This window comes from Stegostoma tigrinum, chromosome 17 (assembly GCF_030684315.1).
Source record: "Stegostoma tigrinum isolate sSteTig4 chromosome 17, sSteTig4.hap1, whole genome shotgun sequence".
Lineage (NCBI taxonomy): Eukaryota > Metazoa > Chordata > Chondrichthyes > Orectolobiformes > Stegostomatidae > Stegostoma > Stegostoma tigrinum.
Window position 1 is genome coordinate 15,461,215 of NC_081370.1, and position 22,214 is coordinate 15,483,428.

General features: G+C 43.0%; 1 protein-coding gene across 5 annotated transcripts in view; it reads right to left on the bottom strand.

Moving 5' to 3' along the window:
* slc22a18 (solute carrier family 22 member 18) overlaps positions 1-22,214 on the bottom strand; it is a 99,776-nt gene that overhangs the window by 54,985 nt on the left and 22,577 nt on the right. For 4 of the 5 annotated variants that reach the window (XM_048545129.2, XM_048545130.2, XM_048545133.2 and 1 more), the window contains 3 exons: positions 19,057-19,154; positions 8,598-8,743; positions 8,368-8,500 (listed from right to left, as the gene is read on the bottom strand). In XM_048545129.2, coding sequence (XP_048401086.1) covers positions 8,368-8,500; positions 8,598-8,743; positions 19,057-19,154 — 377 coding nt within the window. Of the gene's footprint in view, positions 1-8,367; positions 8,501-8,597; positions 8,744-19,056; positions 19,155-19,521; positions 19,546-22,214 lie in introns of those variants that run through there. The other variant, XM_059651989.1, reaches the window with a different exon arrangement.

Below are 22,214 nucleotides of genomic sequence, written 5' to 3' on the forward strand. Positions count from 1 at the left end.
GACCAGATTCTGCCTTATTTTAATAAAATCTATTTTATAAAATTCTTTTATTTTATTATTTCTTTTATTTTTGCAAAAGTAACCCAAAATTACAAAAAAATAACAAAAACTGCTGAGGAAACTCAGCAGGTCTAGCAGCATCTGTGAAAGAAAGCAGAGCTAACTTCTGGAGTCCAAAGTGTCACTTGAAAACGTAAGTGTGCTTTTTCTCCACAGATGCTGCCAGACATGTTGAGATTCCCCAGTAATTTTGTTTTTGTTTCAGATCGCAGCATGCGCATTTCTTTGGTTTATTATATAAATTTCAAAAGACTTTTTTTCTAAATAAAACAAACAAAGCTATGTATAAAAATGTGAATTACAATTAGAAAACTCTTAACACAAACAGCAAAACAAAGTTTTAACCTGTTTTTCAACATTATCCATTCCTTTATGCATATACTGGAATGAACTTTTCACAATTCTGACTGCCTTAACTTTCTCAGTTCTAACAACTTAAGACTTCGATCCAAACACAACTGTTTCTGGAAGTTTCAGAAGATGGAAATCCTTCTGAATTGTCCGGTTCCAAGGCTTGGAGGAATCATCTGAACTGAACTCTGGACTCTTCTGAACTAACCGTGAACTTTACGTACCGAAGTAAAAACTAAATAAATTGCTTTAATGTGCCTGTCATAAGCCTGACAGCATAAATATCTTATGCAGTAAAACACTCCAGGGCATCTCCAAGATATTTGATTGTGATCATATGCCTTCTTAGGAATGATGCATTCAGGTCAATGTTCCATATTGATTTCCTAAACTTTTTAGAAACAAACTTCAAAGAGCTAATCCAAATTCATCTGCCTTTATTTTTAAATACAAATCTAAAATTATAATATATTATATGTATTTCATCACACTCCTGTCAAAAGGCTTCATAAATTACCAAAAGGAGGATTTCGACTACAGTGCCCACCTCTAACAATGCTCATACCTACTTGTTAACGCAAATTGGATGTAACATGATTAATGAATGGTGGCAAAAACCAAAAGAACTGCATATGCTGAAAGTCCGGAGCAAAAACAGAAGTTGCTAGAAAAGCTCAGCAGGTCTGGCAGCATCGGTGAAGAAAAAAATCAGAGTTAACATTTTGGGGCTGGTGACCCTTCCTTTTGTTCCTGATGAATAGTCGTTGCTGTTTGGATAACACAAACTTTCTGCTGTACAGCACAGCGATTTCCCTATAATGCGATTTTCACGTGAGGTCACACAAGAAGGAAACTATTGCGTTATAGGAGAACTACCCGTATTTATATTAGATTAATAGAGCTAAACACGTTATTTCAAGAGTCACCCATACTGCTGTGATTCTGGGTTTTGGAGTCACATGTAGGACATACCAGGAAAGGATTTTCTTCCTTAGGGGACCCTAAAGACAATGGCCTTGTGGTACTACTTAATCCAGGGCCATTAATCCAGGTAATATTCTGGGAGCTTGCATTCAAATCCTGCAATGGCAGATGGTGGAATTTGAATTCAATAAAAATCTGGAATTTAATAGAAGTTTAATAGTGAAAATCAAATCATTGCCGATTTCAAGGAAAAACCCATCTGGTTCACTAATATCCTTTGGGGAAGGAAACTTCCATTCTCACCTGGCCTGGCCTACATGTGACTCCAGACCCACAGCAATGTGGTTGTCTCTCAACTGCCCTGTGGGTAATTAGGGACGGGCAATAAATACTGATCTAGCCAGCAACATCCTCATCTGTGAATGAATAAACAGTAATATTTGTTAAGCACAGAAAAAAAGGCCTCGTTTTCTGTCAACCTAGATCTGAAAGTTAGGTAAATCGGGGAATCTTTCCCGATTCCAGGAACAGTGAGGTTAAATGTCCAGCGTGCTACCTTGGGTGAGCTGCAACACTGCTCAAGAACGTAGACTTCTTCGGCTGAAGAACAGCCTGGATATTAGGGTCTCTTCCAAGAAAATTAAATTTGATGCCTTTTTTAAAAAAAATACACTCACACAGCTTTTACATTCTTTCTGCACGGCTTCCACGGTACTGACGGTGGATAAGTAAAAAATCGTCAAGGAAAGTTTTTCCTAGTGTTCTTAGCTGAATCCAAATTGCTGACAACCATATGGACACTTTATGGGGAGGTTACTGGACAGCGATCAGTATTAGGCACTCACCACTACACAAACGCTTGATCAGAAAGCCAGGCTAAAACCTGTTGGACTTTACTGCTCATTTCCCCACTGTTTTTAACAATTCTTATTATGGAAGTGTTCACTTGCTTGCGGGAATTGTTTTATGATGATGTTATTGCTTGACACAGAGACATCCTTGAGAACATTTGGCTGGCATTTGCTTAAACCATCTCCTAACACTTTGTCAATGTACATAACAGTTAAGGTAAAGCATATCAAAGTATTTCAATGCTAACCTGCTTGAAACAAACCAGAAGGCCTCAGGCTCAGTCCTCAATCAATGCAGATTCAGCATTTGTAAATAGGAAAAAATAGGTTTGGAAGATGTATAAGGGGCTGATGGGTGAGCATAAGATTTAACTTGAGTCTGATACTTTCTGCTGTCAAAACTCATCATTTAGACTTGCAAACTAATTGAATGAGGCATCAGTGAGCAAGTTGTGTGCTTGAGGTTGCCCCAAGGAAAAGTGAGCAGCTTCAGAGAAAATTTCCAGTTTGCAGATGGGTGAAAGCTCAGTGTATCAAACATTGACTCAGTCAAATGAAGAATACTCACTATTTTTAGCATAAACTGTCAGACCGAGCCTGTATGAAGCAGACAGATTTTTATAATGTTATCATTTAAAACAAGCATCAACAAATCCTGTGGGATTTACAGTATACAGACAATTCATTTAATGGTGTTAGCCATGACTTCGTGGGCAGCACTTTCATATCTGAGTCAGAAGGCTATAACTTGAGTTTCACTCTAGAAATTTGAGTACAAAAATAAAAACTAATGATCCAGTGCAGTACTGAGTGAATGCTACAAACTACCAGACATGCTGCTTTGCAGATGTTAGATTTAAACTCCTCCTGCCCTCTGAGGTGAACATAAGATTTCATGGCACTTTCTCAACATTTATTCCCGAATCAACATTAAAAACAGATTTTCATATGCTTTGTTACTGTTTATGGGTCTTGCTCTGGGCAAATTGTCTTTTTTCTTTCCACAACACTAGCACTAAGGTTTCAACTGGCATGCTTTGGCACATTCTGGGATCAGGAAAGGCATTATATAAAGTACAAGACTTATTTTAATCATCTCAAACTAAAATTTTTGCTGCCTTCTGCTTTACAGAATGTAGCACAATGTCAGAATAACACATATAAGAATGAAACCATGAACCTCAAATCTTTCTCCTCATATCATGTACCACAGACACATTTTAAAGCCTAGCTATAGCCAGAACAATGAAGGAAAATCAAGCTCAGTCTGTCTTGCCTCTCACAGAGCACAGTGAACTCAGTGCACAAAAGAGCCAATCCAAAGCCCATGATACATTGCAGGGTGGGTGAGGTTAAATAACAAAAAGGTTCATGATGAAATAAACAGAGTAATAATAGATATAGTAAAGAAATAAAGTTTGTGTCCAAAAGAGGCATGAATGGTTACTCAAAAACCATATGAATGTAACATGATGAGGTAAAGAAAGGTGCAATGGGTGCAGGATATTGTTATAAACATTACATGGCATTCACATTACTGACTTTTTGGGGAACTAAATAAAATTTCCCCACATCATTGTGTCATGACATACAGCACAACTCATTACTTGCACGTATATCACACAGACCCCCCTCCCCACTCTGGGTCAAAGAATCATGCCTTGATACTCAGTGCTTAGTGATCAAAGCATACCCGGTGCAAAGTGACAAAAATAGTCAGAAACAAAAACAGAAATTACTGGAAAAGTTCAGCAGGTCTGGCAACATCTGTGGAGAGAAATCAGAGTTAATGTTTCAGGTCAAGTGACCTTTCCAACCCGAAACACTAACTCCAATTACTCTCGACACATGCTGCCAGCCCTTTTGAACTACTCCGGAAATTTTTGTTTTTGTTTCTGATTCACAGCATCTGGAGCGTTTTTTTCAGTTTTTACTAAACAGTCAGAACTTTGACATGACAGGCAGGTCAGAATGAGGCTGAGAGCTGCCAATGTAGATCAGAACCATTGTAAGACAGATAGGTCAGAATCATGAGGGGTAGATTCAAACCACTGTGCAATGGAAATCCAAATCACTATATGGGAGGGAAAGGCTGAAGTATGACCACAGAAACAGGTGTAAGAAATTTGCAGTAATGGTGACTGGAAGCATGCAGAAGATTGTAAAAGGCTGCTTCTAAATCTGCAACACTGTGTGGAAACAATTTCCTCTTGTAAAAGGCTGCTTCTAAATCTGCAACACTGTGTGGAAACAATTTCCTCTTTCTCTTGCATGAGGAGAGAGAAATCTACCATGGATTTATTGTTGAGTAGATGATGTTTGTGTGCATGAATTTGTGACTTGCATTGAAGGAAATCAATCAAATTGGATTTGGAAAACCAGGCTTGACACTTTCACTAATCCTTGAGATCCTTGTTACCAGCAACAGTTGCACATGTGGATATTAGAAAATATAGTACATATAATGCTTATTTTGGTTGCTAGATATGAAACACAACATTTCCCTAAGCAACAATCCCTAGTCCCTACCTTATTTCATTGTTTCTTCTGGGAGAAATTGCCTTAAGTGTCAAATAAGTGATTTTATGACTTTACAGTTCCTATTTACATTATCCTAATGGGGAAAAATAACTTGAACTTTTCTGGCATCTAATCCCAGTTTGTATCAAGGACCCCCATACAAATCAAAGCCAACGCTGCAAAATTAATATGAAAAATACTCAGAGAACACGGCAAAGGCGGAGATTATGGTTTCAACTTGTTGAACTCAGTGTTGAGTCCAGAGAATGCAGAGTACTAAGTTAAAGACAAGGCTTGTGTCAGGCTTTAGTGAAACTGTAGCAAGACATGAATGGATGGGTCAACATGGGAAAATGGTGGGGGAAATTAAAACAACAAGCAACTGGAAGCTCAGGGTCATGCTTGCGGACTGAATGGACGGATTCCGTAAAGCGATCACCCAGTCAGGGCACAGCCTTCCAAATGTAGAAACCACATTGAAAATGTAAATAAACTAAATCGAAATAAGTTTAAAAAAAATGCAGGGGAGGCAACGGCCTGGTGGTATTATTGCTGGAGTGTTAATCCAGAGGCCTGGATAACATTCTGGAGACCCAGGTTTGAATCCCACCATGGCAGATGGTGGAATTTGAACTCAATAAAATACCTGGAATTAAGAATCTAACGATGACCATGAATGCATTGCCGATTGTTGGAAAAAATCCACCTAGTTCACTAATGTCCTTCCGGAAAGGAAACTATCCTCCTTACCTGGCCTACATGTGACTCTAGACCCACAGCAATGTGGTTGACTCTGAACTGCCCTCTAGGCAATTCGGGATGGACAATAAATGCTGCCTAGCCAGTGACGTCCTCATCACGTTAATGAATAAAGGAAAATCATTGTTGAACATGGAAATAGTGTTTGAGGCCTTGAACTGAGAATGCAGGAGGTATAAAGTCAGGTGCTGAATTTCTTACATTTGTTTCAAAAGTTACTGTATGGAAGGGAGAGGGTGTTACGTGTGACAGAGATGAACCTGATTGTCAAGGAGAGAATGTTCTGTACAGAGCATTCATGCTGACATCTTGCTGGACTGGGCAGAAATAGAGGAGGATGATCCATGGAGTACAGAGGCTAGTAGGATGAAAGTGAGCTCAAGGTGAACATAATAATAGGTTTGGGAGGGTGGGGCAGACATGAGGACAGAAGCGTGTGAGCTGGATCATTTTCATAGCATTCCTATAGTGTGGAAGAAGATCATTCGACCCTCCAAAGACCATCTTACTCAGGCCCACTCCCCTAACCTATCCCTGTAATCCTGCATTCCTATGGCTAATCTACATAGTCTGCACATTCCTGGACACTATGAGCAATTTAGCATGGCCAATCCACCAAACCTGCACATCCTTGGACTGTGGGAGGGAACTAGAACACCAGAAGGAAACCTACACAGACACAGGGAGAATGTGCAAATTCCACACAGAGAGTCATCAGAGGAGGGTATAGAAGTCAGGTCCCTGACTCTGTGAGGCAGCAATGCTAACCACTGAGACACCATGCCCTGTCCATCATCTTGGCTGGGAATTCTCAGTTAAGGAAAAAGGGAGACATTTTGGAACTGCTGATGAGAATGCTTGCATCAGCTGAATAGAAACAAAGATATGGAGGAACTAGGAGAATGGAATGGACTTCTTACAGAAAGCTGGGTGTGAAACAATGCAGTCAAGGCAGCGGTGGGAGAGCAAAGATTTGTACTTAACATTAGGCCACATCCTATTTTTAAGGGGAGAAAGGAATGTTGCAGAAGGGAAGAGAGGACTCAAAGATGAATCAGTTGAAGGTGTTAGAAGGGTGATAATTAGAAACAAAAATCAAATTTTTACTTCATGAGGAGAGCAAAGAGTGATACGATGTAGTCATCAATGTACTCGAAAAAGAAAAGAAGGGGACTGGAGTAGCACTGGAATAATTAATGTTCTACCTGTCTGACACAAAGAAAGGTATCTGAGACCCATACTGAAACCTTATATTTGAAGGAAGTCAGAAGTTGTACAGGCTGAGACGCAATGTGAGTGGTAGATGGAATGGGCTGTTTGGACTTCATTCAAGGAAGAAATAGAGAGCTTTGAGATCGTCCTTGTGGGAAATGGAGGTTGAGGGAATGGGCATCCATAGTGAGGTGGTAGTAGTTAGTGTTAGGCTCTGGAAATTGTTGAAATAACATAGGACATCAAAAGACTCACAGATGTATGTAAGAACAGACCTTTCAAGACAAGAAAAATATTTGTAGCTGCAATAGGAAGAAGTTCGTTCAGTTAGGCAGGAACAGAGTAAAATAATGAGGCAGCCAAGGCAGTCCTGTTTATGGATTTTGGAAAGGAGGTAGAAGCACACTCTGTGAGATTGGGGAACTATGATGCTGGGCAGTGAAGGGAAGATCTCCAGAGGATACGAGGTCAATGTAGGTCTCCAACAGAGTGTTTTTATGTTCAGTATGGTGATGCGGCCTTGAGAGAGAGATACTGGATATCACTGAAGTAGGGAAGTTATTAAATTGCAACAGAATTGAATCATTACACATGCAGCAATGGCAGCATTTTCACCTTAAGGTGGATTCAGTGTCATAAACAAACTGTTTTCTCTATTGGATACAAAACATGCCTTTGTCAGGCGCATACAGTTAAGAAAAGTAGGGAAAGTCAAAGCCATACAAGGAATGCACAATCTAAATTTTGAGTGAGAAATTAAATCTAACATGTTTAAAACAATTATGGGGGTGTTGACTGAGTCACATGTTTTAATTTGGCACATCAAACTCTTAGGTGAACACAAATTTGAATTGCTTTGGGTGCAAAAACTCTCAGATGAGTACAAGGTCTGATCCAGAAGCCAATTTAACTTAAAGGCGCTGTACATTTGTTAGCCTGGGTACAATTTTTATAAACTGAATGCTGAATTTGCAAATGAGCTTCATTGGTTACACAATATGAGAGCAGGCCATGCTTTTCTCCTGTTAAATTTTAATGGAAAGTACATTTGTATGAGCACAATGGATAAACTGAATCAATGCAGTTGTGGTTGGTAATGTATCAAGAATTCTTGATCAGTTTGTCAAATTGGTGAATGACCCTTGCACACTGCTGCAAAGTGCATAAACCCACAACAGGCAGACTGGTTTTAGGCATTAGCCTCTTCCTGCTATCATTTCACTACAAATAACTTGCTAAACCACATTATTTAGGTACATGCACAAGTTGGGACGAAAGAAATATACTCCACCAAGAAATCAACACCTTCAGTGGAAGAAGAAAGAAGATGCTCATATAAAATTGATAAATACTTCACACACTAGTTACAAATTAAAATCTGTGTTTCAATAAGTTAGTGCTATACCTTTGGATTTTGAAAATAAAATTGTAAACTTGCCTCATTCCAAATTGTTTTTCTTTATTTCCCCCACAGGTCTGATTTTGTTTAAGGAATGAGCTTGACATAAGCAGGTCATTCAGGTTGGAGGAGATCACAACTGAGCCCAGTTGGGTCTGTGTGCAACCACCACATATAGACTTGCCAAGAGTCGGACAACAAGGGGCATGAATGCTGAGAGAATTGAGAGTGAGTGTTTCGACTGCTGGGTTGAAGCCTGTTGCACATACCAACATAGCCTTTAGTACTTACCCATAATTAGATATCAGCAAACCACCAGCTGTAGAGCCAATGATCATCCCCACGCCATATGAGAGACCAAGCTTCCCCAGGGCACCTGCCCGTTCTGACTCTGAAGACAGATCAGTTGCAATCATCTGAGCAGCTGGGAGAGTTTAAAAGGAAATAAATACATTTTAAAATTGGTCACAGAAGTAACAAGTCAAGAAAAGGAAAGATGAGAAAAAGTACCATGCATGTACCTTGCATCCCATGCATGAAGACTGTGGGCACTCTGGAAAGGAAAAGCAGTGGCACACTCGTCGAAAGACCCAACAGCAGGTAGGCAAACCCTGAGCAGAGGTACGCCAGTGATAGGGCAGCACGCCCCCCAAATAAATCACCAAACCTGTCAACAGTAAAAAGAAGAATACTCTATCAGGATTCCTATAATTATATATAACTACAGTGTCAACTGTGGGAAAGCACAGAACAGTTAGATAAATTTCCAAGCATCTCTCAATAGAGAACAGCTAAGATAATCAAAAGGTAGAAATATTTCACTGCAAAAAAAACAGGTTTTATCCTGTGACAATTAAGAAAATACACACTTTTAAGTCAGTTTGCAAAACAGCTACATTTAAAATGTAAAGTGTCCTCTTACCAAAATTCCACTTGAAGACCACAGTTCAGTCAAGATAACAAAGTCAAAGTCGTATGATTGCTTTGAAGATCATTGCCAGGTCATGCCAATAGAAGTTTCAAAAACAAACGGACACTTTAGAAGCTAGTGTTAGAGATGGTAAATATCTTAAGAACCAGATAACTGGAAAATAAGTGATAGTCTTACCATTAAGTGGATCTGCTGCAGCAAAGTATTTACAATTATATTTTGATGTGCAGTCTCCAATCAGTTCCGTGTTCCTCTGTCTCTACCAAGAGGGACTAAGGACTTTAACAGAGGTCAATCTCTGTGTAACTGCCATCAAACTGCCATTTACCAGGATGCTGCCTGGACTGGAGGGCTTATCTTATGAAGAGAGGTTGACTGAGCTCGGTCTCTTTTCATTGGAGAAAAGGAGGAGGAGAGGGGACCTAATTGAGGTATACAAGATAATGAGAGGCATAGATAGAGTTGATAGCCAGAGACTATTTCCCAGGGCAGAAATGGCTAACACGAGGGGTCATAGTTTTAAGCTGGTTGGTGGAAAGTATAGAGGGGATGTCAGAGGCAGGTTCTTTACGCAGAGAGTTGTGAGAGCATGGAATGCGTTGCCAGCAGCAGTTGTGGAAGCAAGGTCATTGGGGTCATTTAAGAGACTGCTGGACATGTATATGGTCACAGAAATTTGAGGGTGCATACATGAGGATCAATGGTCGGCACAACATTGTGGGCTGAAGGGCCTGTTCTGTGCTGTACTGTTCTATGTTCTATGTTCTAAATCTCAGTCAGAGGTTACCATCAGGACTTCAGACTGCCTTTACTTACATTTGGAAACACAGACCTAGATATTCCAAAGCACACAGTTGCAACGGTGCAGAGGTGAGTTGCATTTGGGAGCATGCAGAATTCCCATTGCAACGGACTTTGAGGGAACTGCCCAGGAAATTGAAAATTCCAATTGGCAATTTCCCTTCATCTGCAACCCTCTGAGAAAGCTGGCCAAAATCAGAGAATTTAGAAGATTCTAATACCTAAGTTGAATAGTCACCCAGGAGAAGTTACAGAATTAAAAATCTACTCTAACTTCTGGGTCACTATCAGAGTGACAACTGACCGTCCCCAGTTACACCTGCGACTTCAATACCTCTCTAGACTGACACCCCTGCAACTCCGTCCTCCTCGCACCCTGAGATGACATCACCAACAGATGCAACTCAACATGCCCCTCGCCTTGATAGACGTACAACCACCTCCTCAATTGAACACCCCCATCACACCCGAGACCCAACAATCACCTGCCAAACCAGATCTGACCCAACACCAGCTCCCAACTCATTGGCTACATGAACCTTACATTCCTCTGCCCCTAAGTGATCTGACATCCCTCCCCACCACCACTCTTCCACTTCTAACCTAACCCAAGCACTCGTGTACTTACCTGGCACTCTCCACTTCTCACTCACCTGCTTCTCTACCCTCCGTATCCACCTGGTGCTCTATCCACCTGTCACTATTCCTAATTCATCTGCTCGACATCCAGGTACCTTACTTTATCCTAGAGTCAGAAGGAAAAATGTAATGTTCTAGTCTTAAGTTGTCTCCTAGTGCTTTAGTTGAGAAGAATATTAATTCATTGCAGCATTTGATCCCACTGAGCAGCACAAGTCTTCAAAGTGGAGCCAGCAATTATACCTCTGAAAAGAACAGTATTGTTCATTCAGTTAAATGAGCAAAGGAGACTGAAACAAATCATGGCAAGGTGCCCTTTAATGTTTGTCTCAAAAAAAACTGCTGACAGGCTTCATCTGCCACATTCAATTGCTATGCGATTGACTTTACCTATATGATTATATTCATGTTTATTTGTAAATGATGCAGCTTGTATTCTGATGTATCACATCAAGAGTCACTTTTTCAAAAGAAAACTTGCGTGTAATTTTTTATAGTAAAAATTGAAATGACACCAAGTGACTTGGCATTTTATTTTACTGCCTCATGCCTTTAATAACGTGATTCCACTCCGAAATCACAAAGAATCTTTTTCATGCTCCAATGTTTAAATGTCAAACTGAGAACCTCTGGAACCCTCGGGTGGGGAGAAAGCATATACTGCATAAAACAAATGTAAATATTGAATTATTTGGCTCATAGATGGCGTTACATTCTTCATCTGTGCAGCACTGTTTTTACCCACTTTCAGAACTGAAGCTCAATGCTGCCACACACTGGCAGAACTCTTCCTAATCATTGATAACAAAGTGTGGAGCTGGATGAACACAGCAGGCCAAGCAGCATCTCAGGAGCACAAAAGCTGACGTTTCGGGCCTAGATCCTTCGACAGAGAGGGGGATGGGGAGAGGGAATTGGAATAAATAGGGAGAGAGGGGGAGGCGGACCGAAGATGGAGAGAAAACAAGATAGGTAGAGAGGAGAGTATAGGTGGGGAGGTAGGGAGGGGATACGTCAGTCCAGGGAAGATGGACAGGTCAAGGCGGCAGGATGAAGTGGTAGGTAGGAAATGGAGGTGCGGTTTGAGGTGGGAGGAAGGGATGGGTGAGAGGAAGAACAGGTTAGGGAAGCAGAGACAGGCTGGGCTGGTTTTGGGATGCAGTGGGGGGAGGGGACGAGCTGGGCTGGTTTTGTGATGCAGTAGGGGAAGGGGAGATTTTGAAGCTTGTGAAGTCCACGTGATACCATTGGGCTGCAGGGTTCCCAAGCGGAATATGAGTTGCTGTTCCTGCAACCTTCGGGTGGCATCATTGTGGCACTGCAGGAGGCCCATGATGGACATGTCGTCTGAGGAATGGGAGGGGGAATTGAAATGGTTCGCGAATGGGAGGTGCAGTTGTTTGTTGCAAACCAAGCGGAGGTGTTCTGCAAAGCGGTCCACAAGCCTCCGTTTAGTTTCCCCAATGTAGGGGAGGCCACACCGGGTGCAATGGATACAATATACCACATTGGCAGATGTGCAGGTGAACATCTGTTTGATATGGAAGGTTATCCTTGGGCCTGGGATGGGGGTGAGGGAGGAGGTGTGGGGGCAAGTGTAGCACTTCCTGCGGTTGCAGGGGAAGGTGCCGGGTGTGGTGGGGTTGGAGGGCAGTGTGGAGCGAACAAGGGAGTCACGGAGAGAATGGTCTCTCCAGAAAGCCGACAAGGGTGGGGATGCAAAAATGGCTTGGGTGGTGGGGTCGGATTGTAGATGGCGGAAGTGTCGGAGGATGATACGTTGTATCCGGAGGTTGGTGGGGTGGTATGTGAGGACGAAGGGGATCCTCTGGGGGCGGTTGTGGCGGGGGCGGGGTGTGAGGGATGTATTGCGGGAAATGAGGGAGACACGGTCAAGGGCGTTCTCGACCACTGCGAGGGGCAAGTTGCGGTCCTGGAAGAACGTGGACATCTGGGATGTGCGGGAGTGGAATGCCTCATCCTGGGAGCAGATGCGGCGGAGGCGGAGGAATTGGGAATAGGGGATGGAATTTTTGCAGGAGGGTGGGTGGGAGGAGGTGTATTCTAGGTAGCTGTGGGAGTCAGTAGGCTTGTAATGGACATCAGTTTCTAGCTGGTTACCTGAGATGGAGACTGAGAGGTCCAGAAAGGTGAGGATGTGTTGGGGATGGCCCAGGTGAACTTGTGGTTGGGGTGGAAGGTGTTGGTGAAATGGATGAACTGTTCAACCTCCTCTGGGGAGCAAGAGGCGGCGCTGATACAGTCATCACTGTAACGGAGGAAGAGGTGGGGTTTGGGGCCTTTGTAGGTGCGGAAGAGGGACTGTTCCACGTAACCTACAAAGAGGCAGGCATAGATGGGGCCCATGCGGGTGCCAATGGCCTCCCCCTTTGTCTGTAAGAAGTGGGAGGAATCGAAAGAGAAGTCGTTGAGGGTGAGGACGAGTTCGGCTAGGCTGATGAGGGTGTCAGTGGAGGGGGATTGGTCGGGCCTGCCGGACAGGAAGAAGCGGAGGGCCTTGAGGCCATCTGCATGAGGAATACAGGTGCCTAGGGACTGGATGTCCATGGTGAAAATGAGGTGTTGGGGGCCGGGGAATTGGAAGTCCTGGAGGAGGTGGAGGGCATGGGTGGTGTAATGGACGTAGGTGGGGAGTTCCTGGACCAAAGGGGAGAAAATGGAGTCCAGATAGGTGGAGATGAGTTCGGTGGGGCAGGAACAGGCTGAGACAATGTGTCGACCAGGGCAGGCAGGTTTGTGGATTTTGGGAAGGAGATAGAAACGGGCCGTGTGGGGTTGGGGGACAATGAGGTTGGAGGCTGTGGGTGGGAGGTCCCCTGAGGTGATGAGGTCATGGATGGTGTTGGAGATGATGGTTTGGTGCTGGGGGGTGGGGTCATGATCAAGGGGGCGGTAGGAGGTGGTGTCAGAGAGTTGGCGTTTGGCCTCAGTGATGTAGAGGTCAGCGCGCCATACTACCATTGCACCACCCTTTTCTGTGGGTTTGATGGTGAGGTTGGGGTTGGAGCGGAGGGCTGCCTGTTCTGCGGGGGAAGAGGTTGATGTGCGTGACAGGGGTGGAAAGGTTGAGGCGGTTGATGTCTCGACGGCAGTTGGAGATGAAGAGGTCAAGGGAGGGTAGGAGGCCTGGGGGTGGTGTCCAGGAGGAGGACTTGTGTTGGAGGAGGGTGAAGGGGTCAGTGGAGGGAGGGTTAGTGTAAGGGTGGACGCGAAGCCGGCGGAAAAACTGCTCGATGTCCAAACGTGACTGGTATTCGTGGTGGAGGGGGACAAAGGTGAGCCCCTTGCTCAGGACTGACCGTTCGTCCTCGGTCAGTGGGAGGTCTGCGGGGATGGTGAAGATGCGGCAGGGCTCAGTGTGGCTGTCTACTCTGGGGTTGCTGGCTGTGGAGGTTGTGGGCGGGGTTCCGTCGGTTTTGGCTGTGGGTGGGGTTCCGTCAGCGGCGTCGGCTGTGGGCGGGAAACTGATGTCCATTTCAAGCCCACTGACTCCCACAGCTACCTAGAATACACCTCCTCCCACACACCGTCCTGCAAACATTCCATCCCCTATTCCCAATTCCTCCGCCTCCGCCGCATCTGCTCCCAGGATGAGGCATTCCACTCCCGCACATCCTAGATGTCCACGTTATTCCAGGACCGCAACTTGCCCCTCGCAGTGGTCGAGAACGCCCTTGACCGCGTCTCCCGCATTTCCCGCAATACATCCCTCACACCCTGCCCCTGCCACAACCGCCCCCAGAGGATCCCCCTCATCCTCACATACCACCCACCAACCTCCGGATACAACGTATCATCCTCTGACACTTCCGCCATCTACAATCCGACCCCACCACCCAAGCCATTTTTCCATCCCCACCCTTGTCTGCCTTCCGGAGAGACCACTCTCTTCGCAACTCCCTTGTCCGCTCCACACTCCGCTCCAACCCCACCACCCCCGGCACCTTCCCCTACAACCGCAGGAAGTGCTACACTTGCCCCCACACCTCCTCTCTCACCCCCATCCCAGGCCCCGGATGACCTTCCATATCAAGCAGATGTTCACCTGCACATCTGCCAATGTGGTATATTGTATCCATTGCACTCGGTGTGGCCTCCTCTACATTGGGGAAACTAAGTGGAGGCTTGTGGACCGCTTTGCAGAACACCTCTGCTCGGTTCGCTACAAACAACTGCACCTCCCAGTCGCGAACCATTTCAACTCCCACTCCCATTCCTCAGACGACATGTCCATCATGGGCCTCCTGCAGTGCCACAATGATGCCACCCGAAGGTTGCAGGAACAGCAACTCATATTCTGCTTGGGAACCCTGCGGCTCAATGGTATCAACGTGGATTTCACAAGCTTCAAAATCTCCCCTTCCCCTACTGCATCCCAAAACCAGCCCAGTTCTTCCCCACTCCCCACTGCATCACAAAACCAGCCCAGCTCGTCCCCTCCTCCCACTGCATCCCAAAACCAGCCCAGCCTGTCTCTGCTTCCCTAACCTGTTCTTCCTCTCACCCATCCCTTCCTCCCACCTCAAGCCGCACCTCCATTTCCTACCTACCACCTCATCCTGCCTCCTTGACCTGTCCATCTTCCCTGGACTGACCTATCCCCTCCCTACCTCCCCACCTATACTGTCCTCTCTACCTATCTTGTTTTCTCTCCATCTTCGGTCCGCCTCCCCGTCTCTCCCTATTTATTCCAGTTCCCTCTCCCCATCCTCCTCTCTGAAGGAGGATCTAGGCCTGAAACATCAGCTTTTGTGCTCCTGAGATGCTGCTTGGCCTGCTGTGTTCATCCAGCTCCACACTTTGTTATCTTGGATTCTCTAGCATCTGCAGTTCCCATTATCACTGTTACTCTTCCTAATCATTGCTCACTTCAGTTAAAATGACTCAGCTGCACACTTGTTGAAAACAGCACCCAACCTCTGCAGCAACAACCAATCTCCCCTCATAAGATAGTCTGGCCATCTCAAGCACCAGCCAAGTGAGCCTATGCTGCAATGTATCTACAGCAAGTGTATTTTTGCTTAAGTAGGACAGTAAAATTGGCACACAATATTCCAGGTGAATCTCACAAATGCCCTCATAACTTTCATAAGACATTTCTGCTTCTGAGCTTAAATCCTCTCGCAATGATGCCAACATACCATTATCTTTCTAACATACAATTTGCATTCTTGGACATAGCCAAGTTGGGTAGGTAGTATGGTGGAAGGGGAAAATTACATAAAAGTGGGCAGTTGTGGTTGAGATTCCAGAATCTGTAGTCTTTACATGATTGGAAAAATGATGGAGACAAGAATATTCTAATTTACAAATTCTCAAAACAAGGCACAAAGGCTTGATTTAGACACAAGGGTATGTAAGGAGGATATAACAAATGTGGAGCTTATTGTGAAGAGAGGAATGTTCAAAGAAGTATGTCCCATCATGATACAGTGACATTGTACAAACACTGCAAGTAAGAAAAAAATATAAGACAAGTTTTTTGAGTGTTTTAAGAAATGTGAACAATGCATTAAAGAATTCTCCTTGATATGTCCCACAATTACCCACAATTTCAAATCTAAGGCAATCTTGAACTTTACAATCAGTTAGAAATTATTGAAATAATAAGAAGTGTTTGACATAAATTAGAAAACCAAGCTTCCTGGAGAGAGTTTTATTATTAAGTTGTATCGTGGAATTAGGCATTCCATTTGAGATCAGAGGACCTACTGAGATACTGAAGGACGATATTTGATGATGAGCAATCATGAAGCTATCAAAGATATTGATAAACAGAGGATAACAAAGAGAGCAATAAGGAAGGAGAGGATGAAATACGAAGGCAAGCTAGCTAGTAATATTAGAAATGATAGTAAAAGCTTCTTTCAATACATAAGAAACAAAAGAGAGGCACAAGTAGATATTGGGCTGCTCCAAATTGATGCTGGACGGTTAGTGATGTGAGATAAGGAAATAGCTGAAGAATCTAATAAGTATTTTGTGTCAGTCTTCACAGTGGAAGACATGAGTAGTATGCCAACAATTAGGGAGAGTCAGGAGACAGAGTTGAGTATGGTAGGCATTACAAAAGAGAAGGTGCTAGAAAAGCTAAAAGGTCTAAAAATTGATAAATCTCCTGGCCCTGATGGGCTACGCCCTACAGTTCTGAGGGAGGTGGCTGAGGAAATAGCAGAGGCTTTGGTTGTGATCTTTCAAAAGTCACTGGAGTCAGGGAAAGTTCCAGATGATTAGAAAATCGCTGTTGTAACCCCCTTGTTTAAGAACGGATCAAGGCAAAAGTTGGAAAATTATAGGCTGATTAGCCTAACCTCAGTAGTTGGTAAAATTCTTGAATCCATTATCAAGGATGAGATTTCTAAATTCCTGGAAGTGCAGGGTCAGATTAGAACAAGTCAGCATGGATTTAGTAAGGGGAGGTCGTGCCTGACAAACCTGTTAGAATTCTTTGAAGAGGTAACAAGTATGTTAGACCAGGGAAACCCAGTAGATGTTATCTATCTAGAATTCCAAAAAGCCTTTGATATGGTGCCTCACGGGAGGCTGCTGAGCGAGGTGAGGGCCCATGGTGTTCGAGGTGAGCTACTGGCTTGGATTGAGGGTTGGCTGTCTGACAGAAGGCAGAGAGTTGGGATAGGAGGCTCTTTTTCGGAATGGCAACTGGTGACAAGTGGTGTCCCGCAGGGTTCAGTGTTGGGGCCACAGCTGTTCACCTTGTATATTAATGATCGGGATGAAGGGACCTTCGCATTCTGGCGAAGTTTGCCGATGATACGAAGATAGGTGGACAGGCAGGTAGTACTGAGGAGGCGGGGAAGCTGCAGAAAGATTTAGACAGTTTAGGAGAATGGTCCAGGAAATGGCTGATGAAATTCAATGTGAGTAAATGTGAGGTTTTGCACTTTGGAAAAAAGAATGCAGGCATGGACTATTTTCTAAATGGTGAGAAAGTTTGTAAAGCAGAAGTACAAAGTGATGTGGGAGTGTTGGTCCAGGATTCTCTAAAAGTTAACTTGCAGGTAGAGTCCGTGATTAAGAAAGTGAATGTAATGTTGTCGTTTATCTCAAGAGGGTTGGAATATAAAAGCAGTGATGTGCTTCTGAGGCTTTATAGAGCTCTAGTTAGGCCCCATTTAGAATACTGTGTCCAATTTTGGGCCCCACACCTCAGCAAGGACATACTAGCCCTGGAGCGTGTCCAGCGGAGATTTGCACGGATGATCCCTGGAATGGGAGGTTTAACATATGATGAATGGCTAAGGATCCTGGGATTGTACTCATTAGAGTTTAGAAGGTTGAGGGGAGATCTAATAGAAACTTACAAGATAATGTATGGTTTAGAAGGGGTGGACGCTAGGAAGTTGTTTCCATTAGGTGGGGAGACTAGGACCCGTTCGGCACAGCCTTAAAATTAGAGGGGGTAAATTTAAAACTGAAATGAGACGACATTTCTTCAGCCAGAGAGTGGTGGGCTTGTGGAATTCATCGCTGCAGAGTGCAGTGGAGGCCGGGACGTTGGATGCCTTCAAGGCAGAGATCGACAAATTCTTGATCTCAAAAGGAATCAAGGGCTACGGGGAGAGTGTAGGGAAGTGGAGTTGAAATGCCCATCAACCATGATTTAAACGGCAGAGTGGAGTTGATGGGCCGAATGGCCTTACTTCCACTCCTATGTCTTATCGTCTTATAACAGCTGTTGATTAGCGTTTTAAATTATATAAAATAAACTGTCATAGAATTTTAAGAAAATAATGCTGTTATTGCTTCAGTGACTTTCATTGACACTTAGCAATTCAGTGATTAGATTATGAAAGGAAGGGAGATTGCCTGTGTGGAAGGCAAGTATACAGAAGAAAATATTCTGAACCTAGATTAGAATCTTCAGTAAAACTGTGCATTTCCTTTCGTAAAACATTGTAGGAGCACTAGAGGATTGTAGCATTTCAATAAGACATCCCACCACCTACTTAGAAATAGTGTCATTAATTAATTAAGCTTTGTCAGAACTGTCTACTTTTCATGCACAAATTTGTATTGGATAGGTTGGATAATGAGTGGACAAGATGAGGAAGGTGGAGAGAGAACCGAGCATTATTCAAAATACCATCGTAAGATAAACAAGAATCAAACATAATACTAATGATAATAGATTACAATCACGGATTTGATCAGAACTTCAAAGATAATAGATGATTTGACAGTTAATAGTAGCTTAATTAAGTTTAGAATGCCAAAGCTGAGGCGATAGAGCAATACTTGGCAGAATGAAATAAGGAAATTTCCAAGGAAAAAAGTAGTCTGAAACTTTGAAAAGCTGAAGTGATGTAATAAATCTAGAAGCAAAATATCTTATGAACCACTGGAATACAGGTATTAATCTTTTGAGTTTAGATATACAATGGTGAGGAGTTCATGAGTTCCAGGGTTCAGGCACACAATGTAGTGGAGGTCCATGAGATTCACAGTATTGAGATGATTTGAAGAGCAGTTCTTAGATGGTCAAGATTCATTGTGTACAGGAGCTCCATGTCATAAAAGAAAGTTTCACACAAGTTTAAGCCTGGTGAATCCTGTTCCAAAACATTTACCTGCCAAACAAGGGTCCTCCCAGGAGCTGGATAACAGCAAACGTTGTCTGCAGGTAACCAAACAAGATTGTATCCATCCCCAGCCTCTTCGACAAATACTATGGACAAAACATGTGTGTTAGACTTTGGGGTAATATTATAAAGTGCTCTAAAGCCCAGAACCACAGATTGTAGTTCTGAAAAACAAGTTGATCCCCATATTTGTTAAATGGAAGTGTGGTGTAACCTTGATTCACATGTGCTAATGATCATCAAGTAATGGTTAATCAAGATGTTATCTATCAAAGTATCAATGCCAAATCAAACATGAATGTACTCTATGAACTGGTAGGCAAGATAAGGCTAATTCAAAGAAAAATATTAAGAAAATTTGTTATAATGTACAGTAGGAGTGGCAGCAGCTAGTCAAAAGCAGAAACCAGTTCCAATAAAGTACAACAGAAATTTCTGAAGAAGGGTCCTGACCCGAAACATCAACTTTCCTGCTCCTCTGATGCTGCCTGGCCTGGTGTGTTTGTCCAGCTCCACACTGTGTTATCTCTGACTCCAGCATCTGCAGTTCTTACCATCTCCAACAGAAAACAGACTGGCTACAAAACTGAAAACAGAGCATAGTGATTTGGACTTGGAATTAGGAGCACAACAGCAGATTTAGGGGCTTGATAAATGCTGAGGGAAAATGTGACTGAGGATGTCATTAAAACAGCCAAAAAATGTTGTGTAAATAAAATGCAAATTTCATTACAGATTACTAAAGAGTGACGCATTTTGTAAGAATATGGATTCCACTATATTCATGGAATATAAAGAGTCTAAATAGGAGTAGAAGCATAAAGGAAAAAGGGGCAAAGATCTTAAACAACCAAAGCTACACTAGTTAGTAAAGCTATATGAGCAAAGTCATGGGGTTGATTTCTAAAGAAATAGAATTCAAAAGCAGAGACAATTGATGACAAAAGCGAGAAAAAAATGTTGATCAGACAATATAGGTGTACAGTTCTATTGTCAAATAAAGTATGTACAAGCCTTATGAAAGTACAGAAGTTGATAATAGAAATGAAAGGATGCAACTGTGCCAGGAAAAGCTTATCATGCTGGAGCTCATTTTTCTAGAAAATATTCGGAAATGACCTGAGAGAGCCCTTTAAAAATATGAACAATTTTAAAAAAGTAAATGCAGACCAATATTTAAGTGGAATTCCAAATCAAAGGGTCAGAAACGTGAGATATCGGTATATATAACATGGAATTCAGGCGAAGCATGTTCTTTCAGGTGAAAGATGTTCAAGTGTTGCGAATATGGAATTTATGACTAACAAGAATCATTTGGACTAATTGAGTAAGATTAGTTTAGAAAGAATCTAGATGAAAACATGTGGGAGAAAGGGCTGGAGGTATATTGATAAATTGAAACAAAATAAGGTGGGAGCAAACTAGTGTACAGCATTATTACAGATATAGGCTTACCGGACAGATTGGACTATTTCTACGCTGCAAAATTCAATGGAATTTGTTCTGCTCTCAGAGCCTCTTCCTCCAGCAATGTATCATGGAGCCATCTAGGGAACAGGCTATCTTGGATCTGGTACTGGGTTAAGAGGCAGTTTTAATAAATTACCTCAAAGTAAAAGATCCCCTAGGATGCAGTAATTATAACACAATAGAATCTAATATTCAGTTCAAGAGTGAGAAACTTGGGTCATAAACAACTGCTTTTAACTTATACAAAGGGAATTACAATAAAATAGAGATAGAGTTAACCAAAGGGAACTGGACAGATAAAGTAGCAGGAATGGCAGTAAGAAAGCAATGGCAGACATATAAGGAGATAATTCATGACTGAAATAACTCCATTGAATCAAAATTATATCCTTAGTCTGTAGAGGTTCCCTGGTATAGGTTCTCAGTCTAGCCAAGGTCTCATACAAATTTAAGGTTTGGAGACCAGAGTGAATTGTGGTAAAGACTGGTTCTGCAATCACTGACGCAGTTGCACTGGTATCAATCTCCATTTAAATGGTGTGACCATTTAGCCAGATGTTTATTTTGAGTGGTTCCCATTTGGATGTTATGAAGCAATTTAACTGTTCCAAGCCAGATGTGTGAGGACTTTCCAGGATGTGCACTTCCCTGGGTACTGGCTGATGAGTTCTCTTGTTCAATTCAGGCCTAGTGGGAGTTCTTTTACTGTCTCAAGTCCCCATACCGGCAGCAACTACAATGGCTTGCCAGCTGGCTCTTCAAGAAATTTTCAACCATTTGGCTAAGGCTTGGCTGTTTTTTAGGATTTTGCAGTGGGCTGACCTAGAGTGCCTCTAATCTGAGTGAGGCTATGCAATTGCCTTCACTCAAGTGGTGTTCCCCAAGCTCACCTGGTCTGCAAGGATGCATTTCCATCGGAATACCCTGTAACTCATAAGCTCCACTTGCTGTATTTCTAATGACAAACTGTAGTGCCTGTTTGAAGTTCAGTTGGGCTTCAGTTAGTAGGAGCTTTTGCATGGTCACATCATTAAACACACATACAGTCTCTCAGCATCTGACTTTGGTTTAAATCAAAATCACATTCCTATGCCAGTCACCTTAACCTCATCAAAAATCCTGACAAAGATCCCCTGGGGTTCTTAAACTATTGGGTAAAACTGACAGTGTCCCAGATTTAGAAGAGGCTTGGAGCCATAATATTCATTAGCTAAATCCACCAACCAATCACAGGTTTTAGTATCTGGTGCCTCAAGGTAAGTCAGGCCCCTGCTGCTGTTCCACAGGCTGTCAGGAGAATTACTTGTTTCTTTTCATCTGTCCCAATGTCATTTGCCTAGAAAGAATAATGCATTATTTCCATATACTGGACCCAGTCTTCGGCAGCAGGATTGAACGAGTCAAATAGTGGCATGGTGCCAGCAATGCCTACTCCACTTCACAACAACTGTTGTGGATGAATCTTTACAGAGTCGTATTTTGCTCTTGTTGCCACTGAAGTAACTCCATGAAGGTTGATATGCTGTCACCAAGTCATCCATTGTTTACATGTGTATAGTACATGACACTGATCCAGCTAACTCAGAACTGGCTACAAGAGTGAACAGATCCCCTGACATTCCTGTTCTTATCTGTCAGCCAGAGTTCCCTGTTTGGAGCAGCCTAACAGCTCCAAT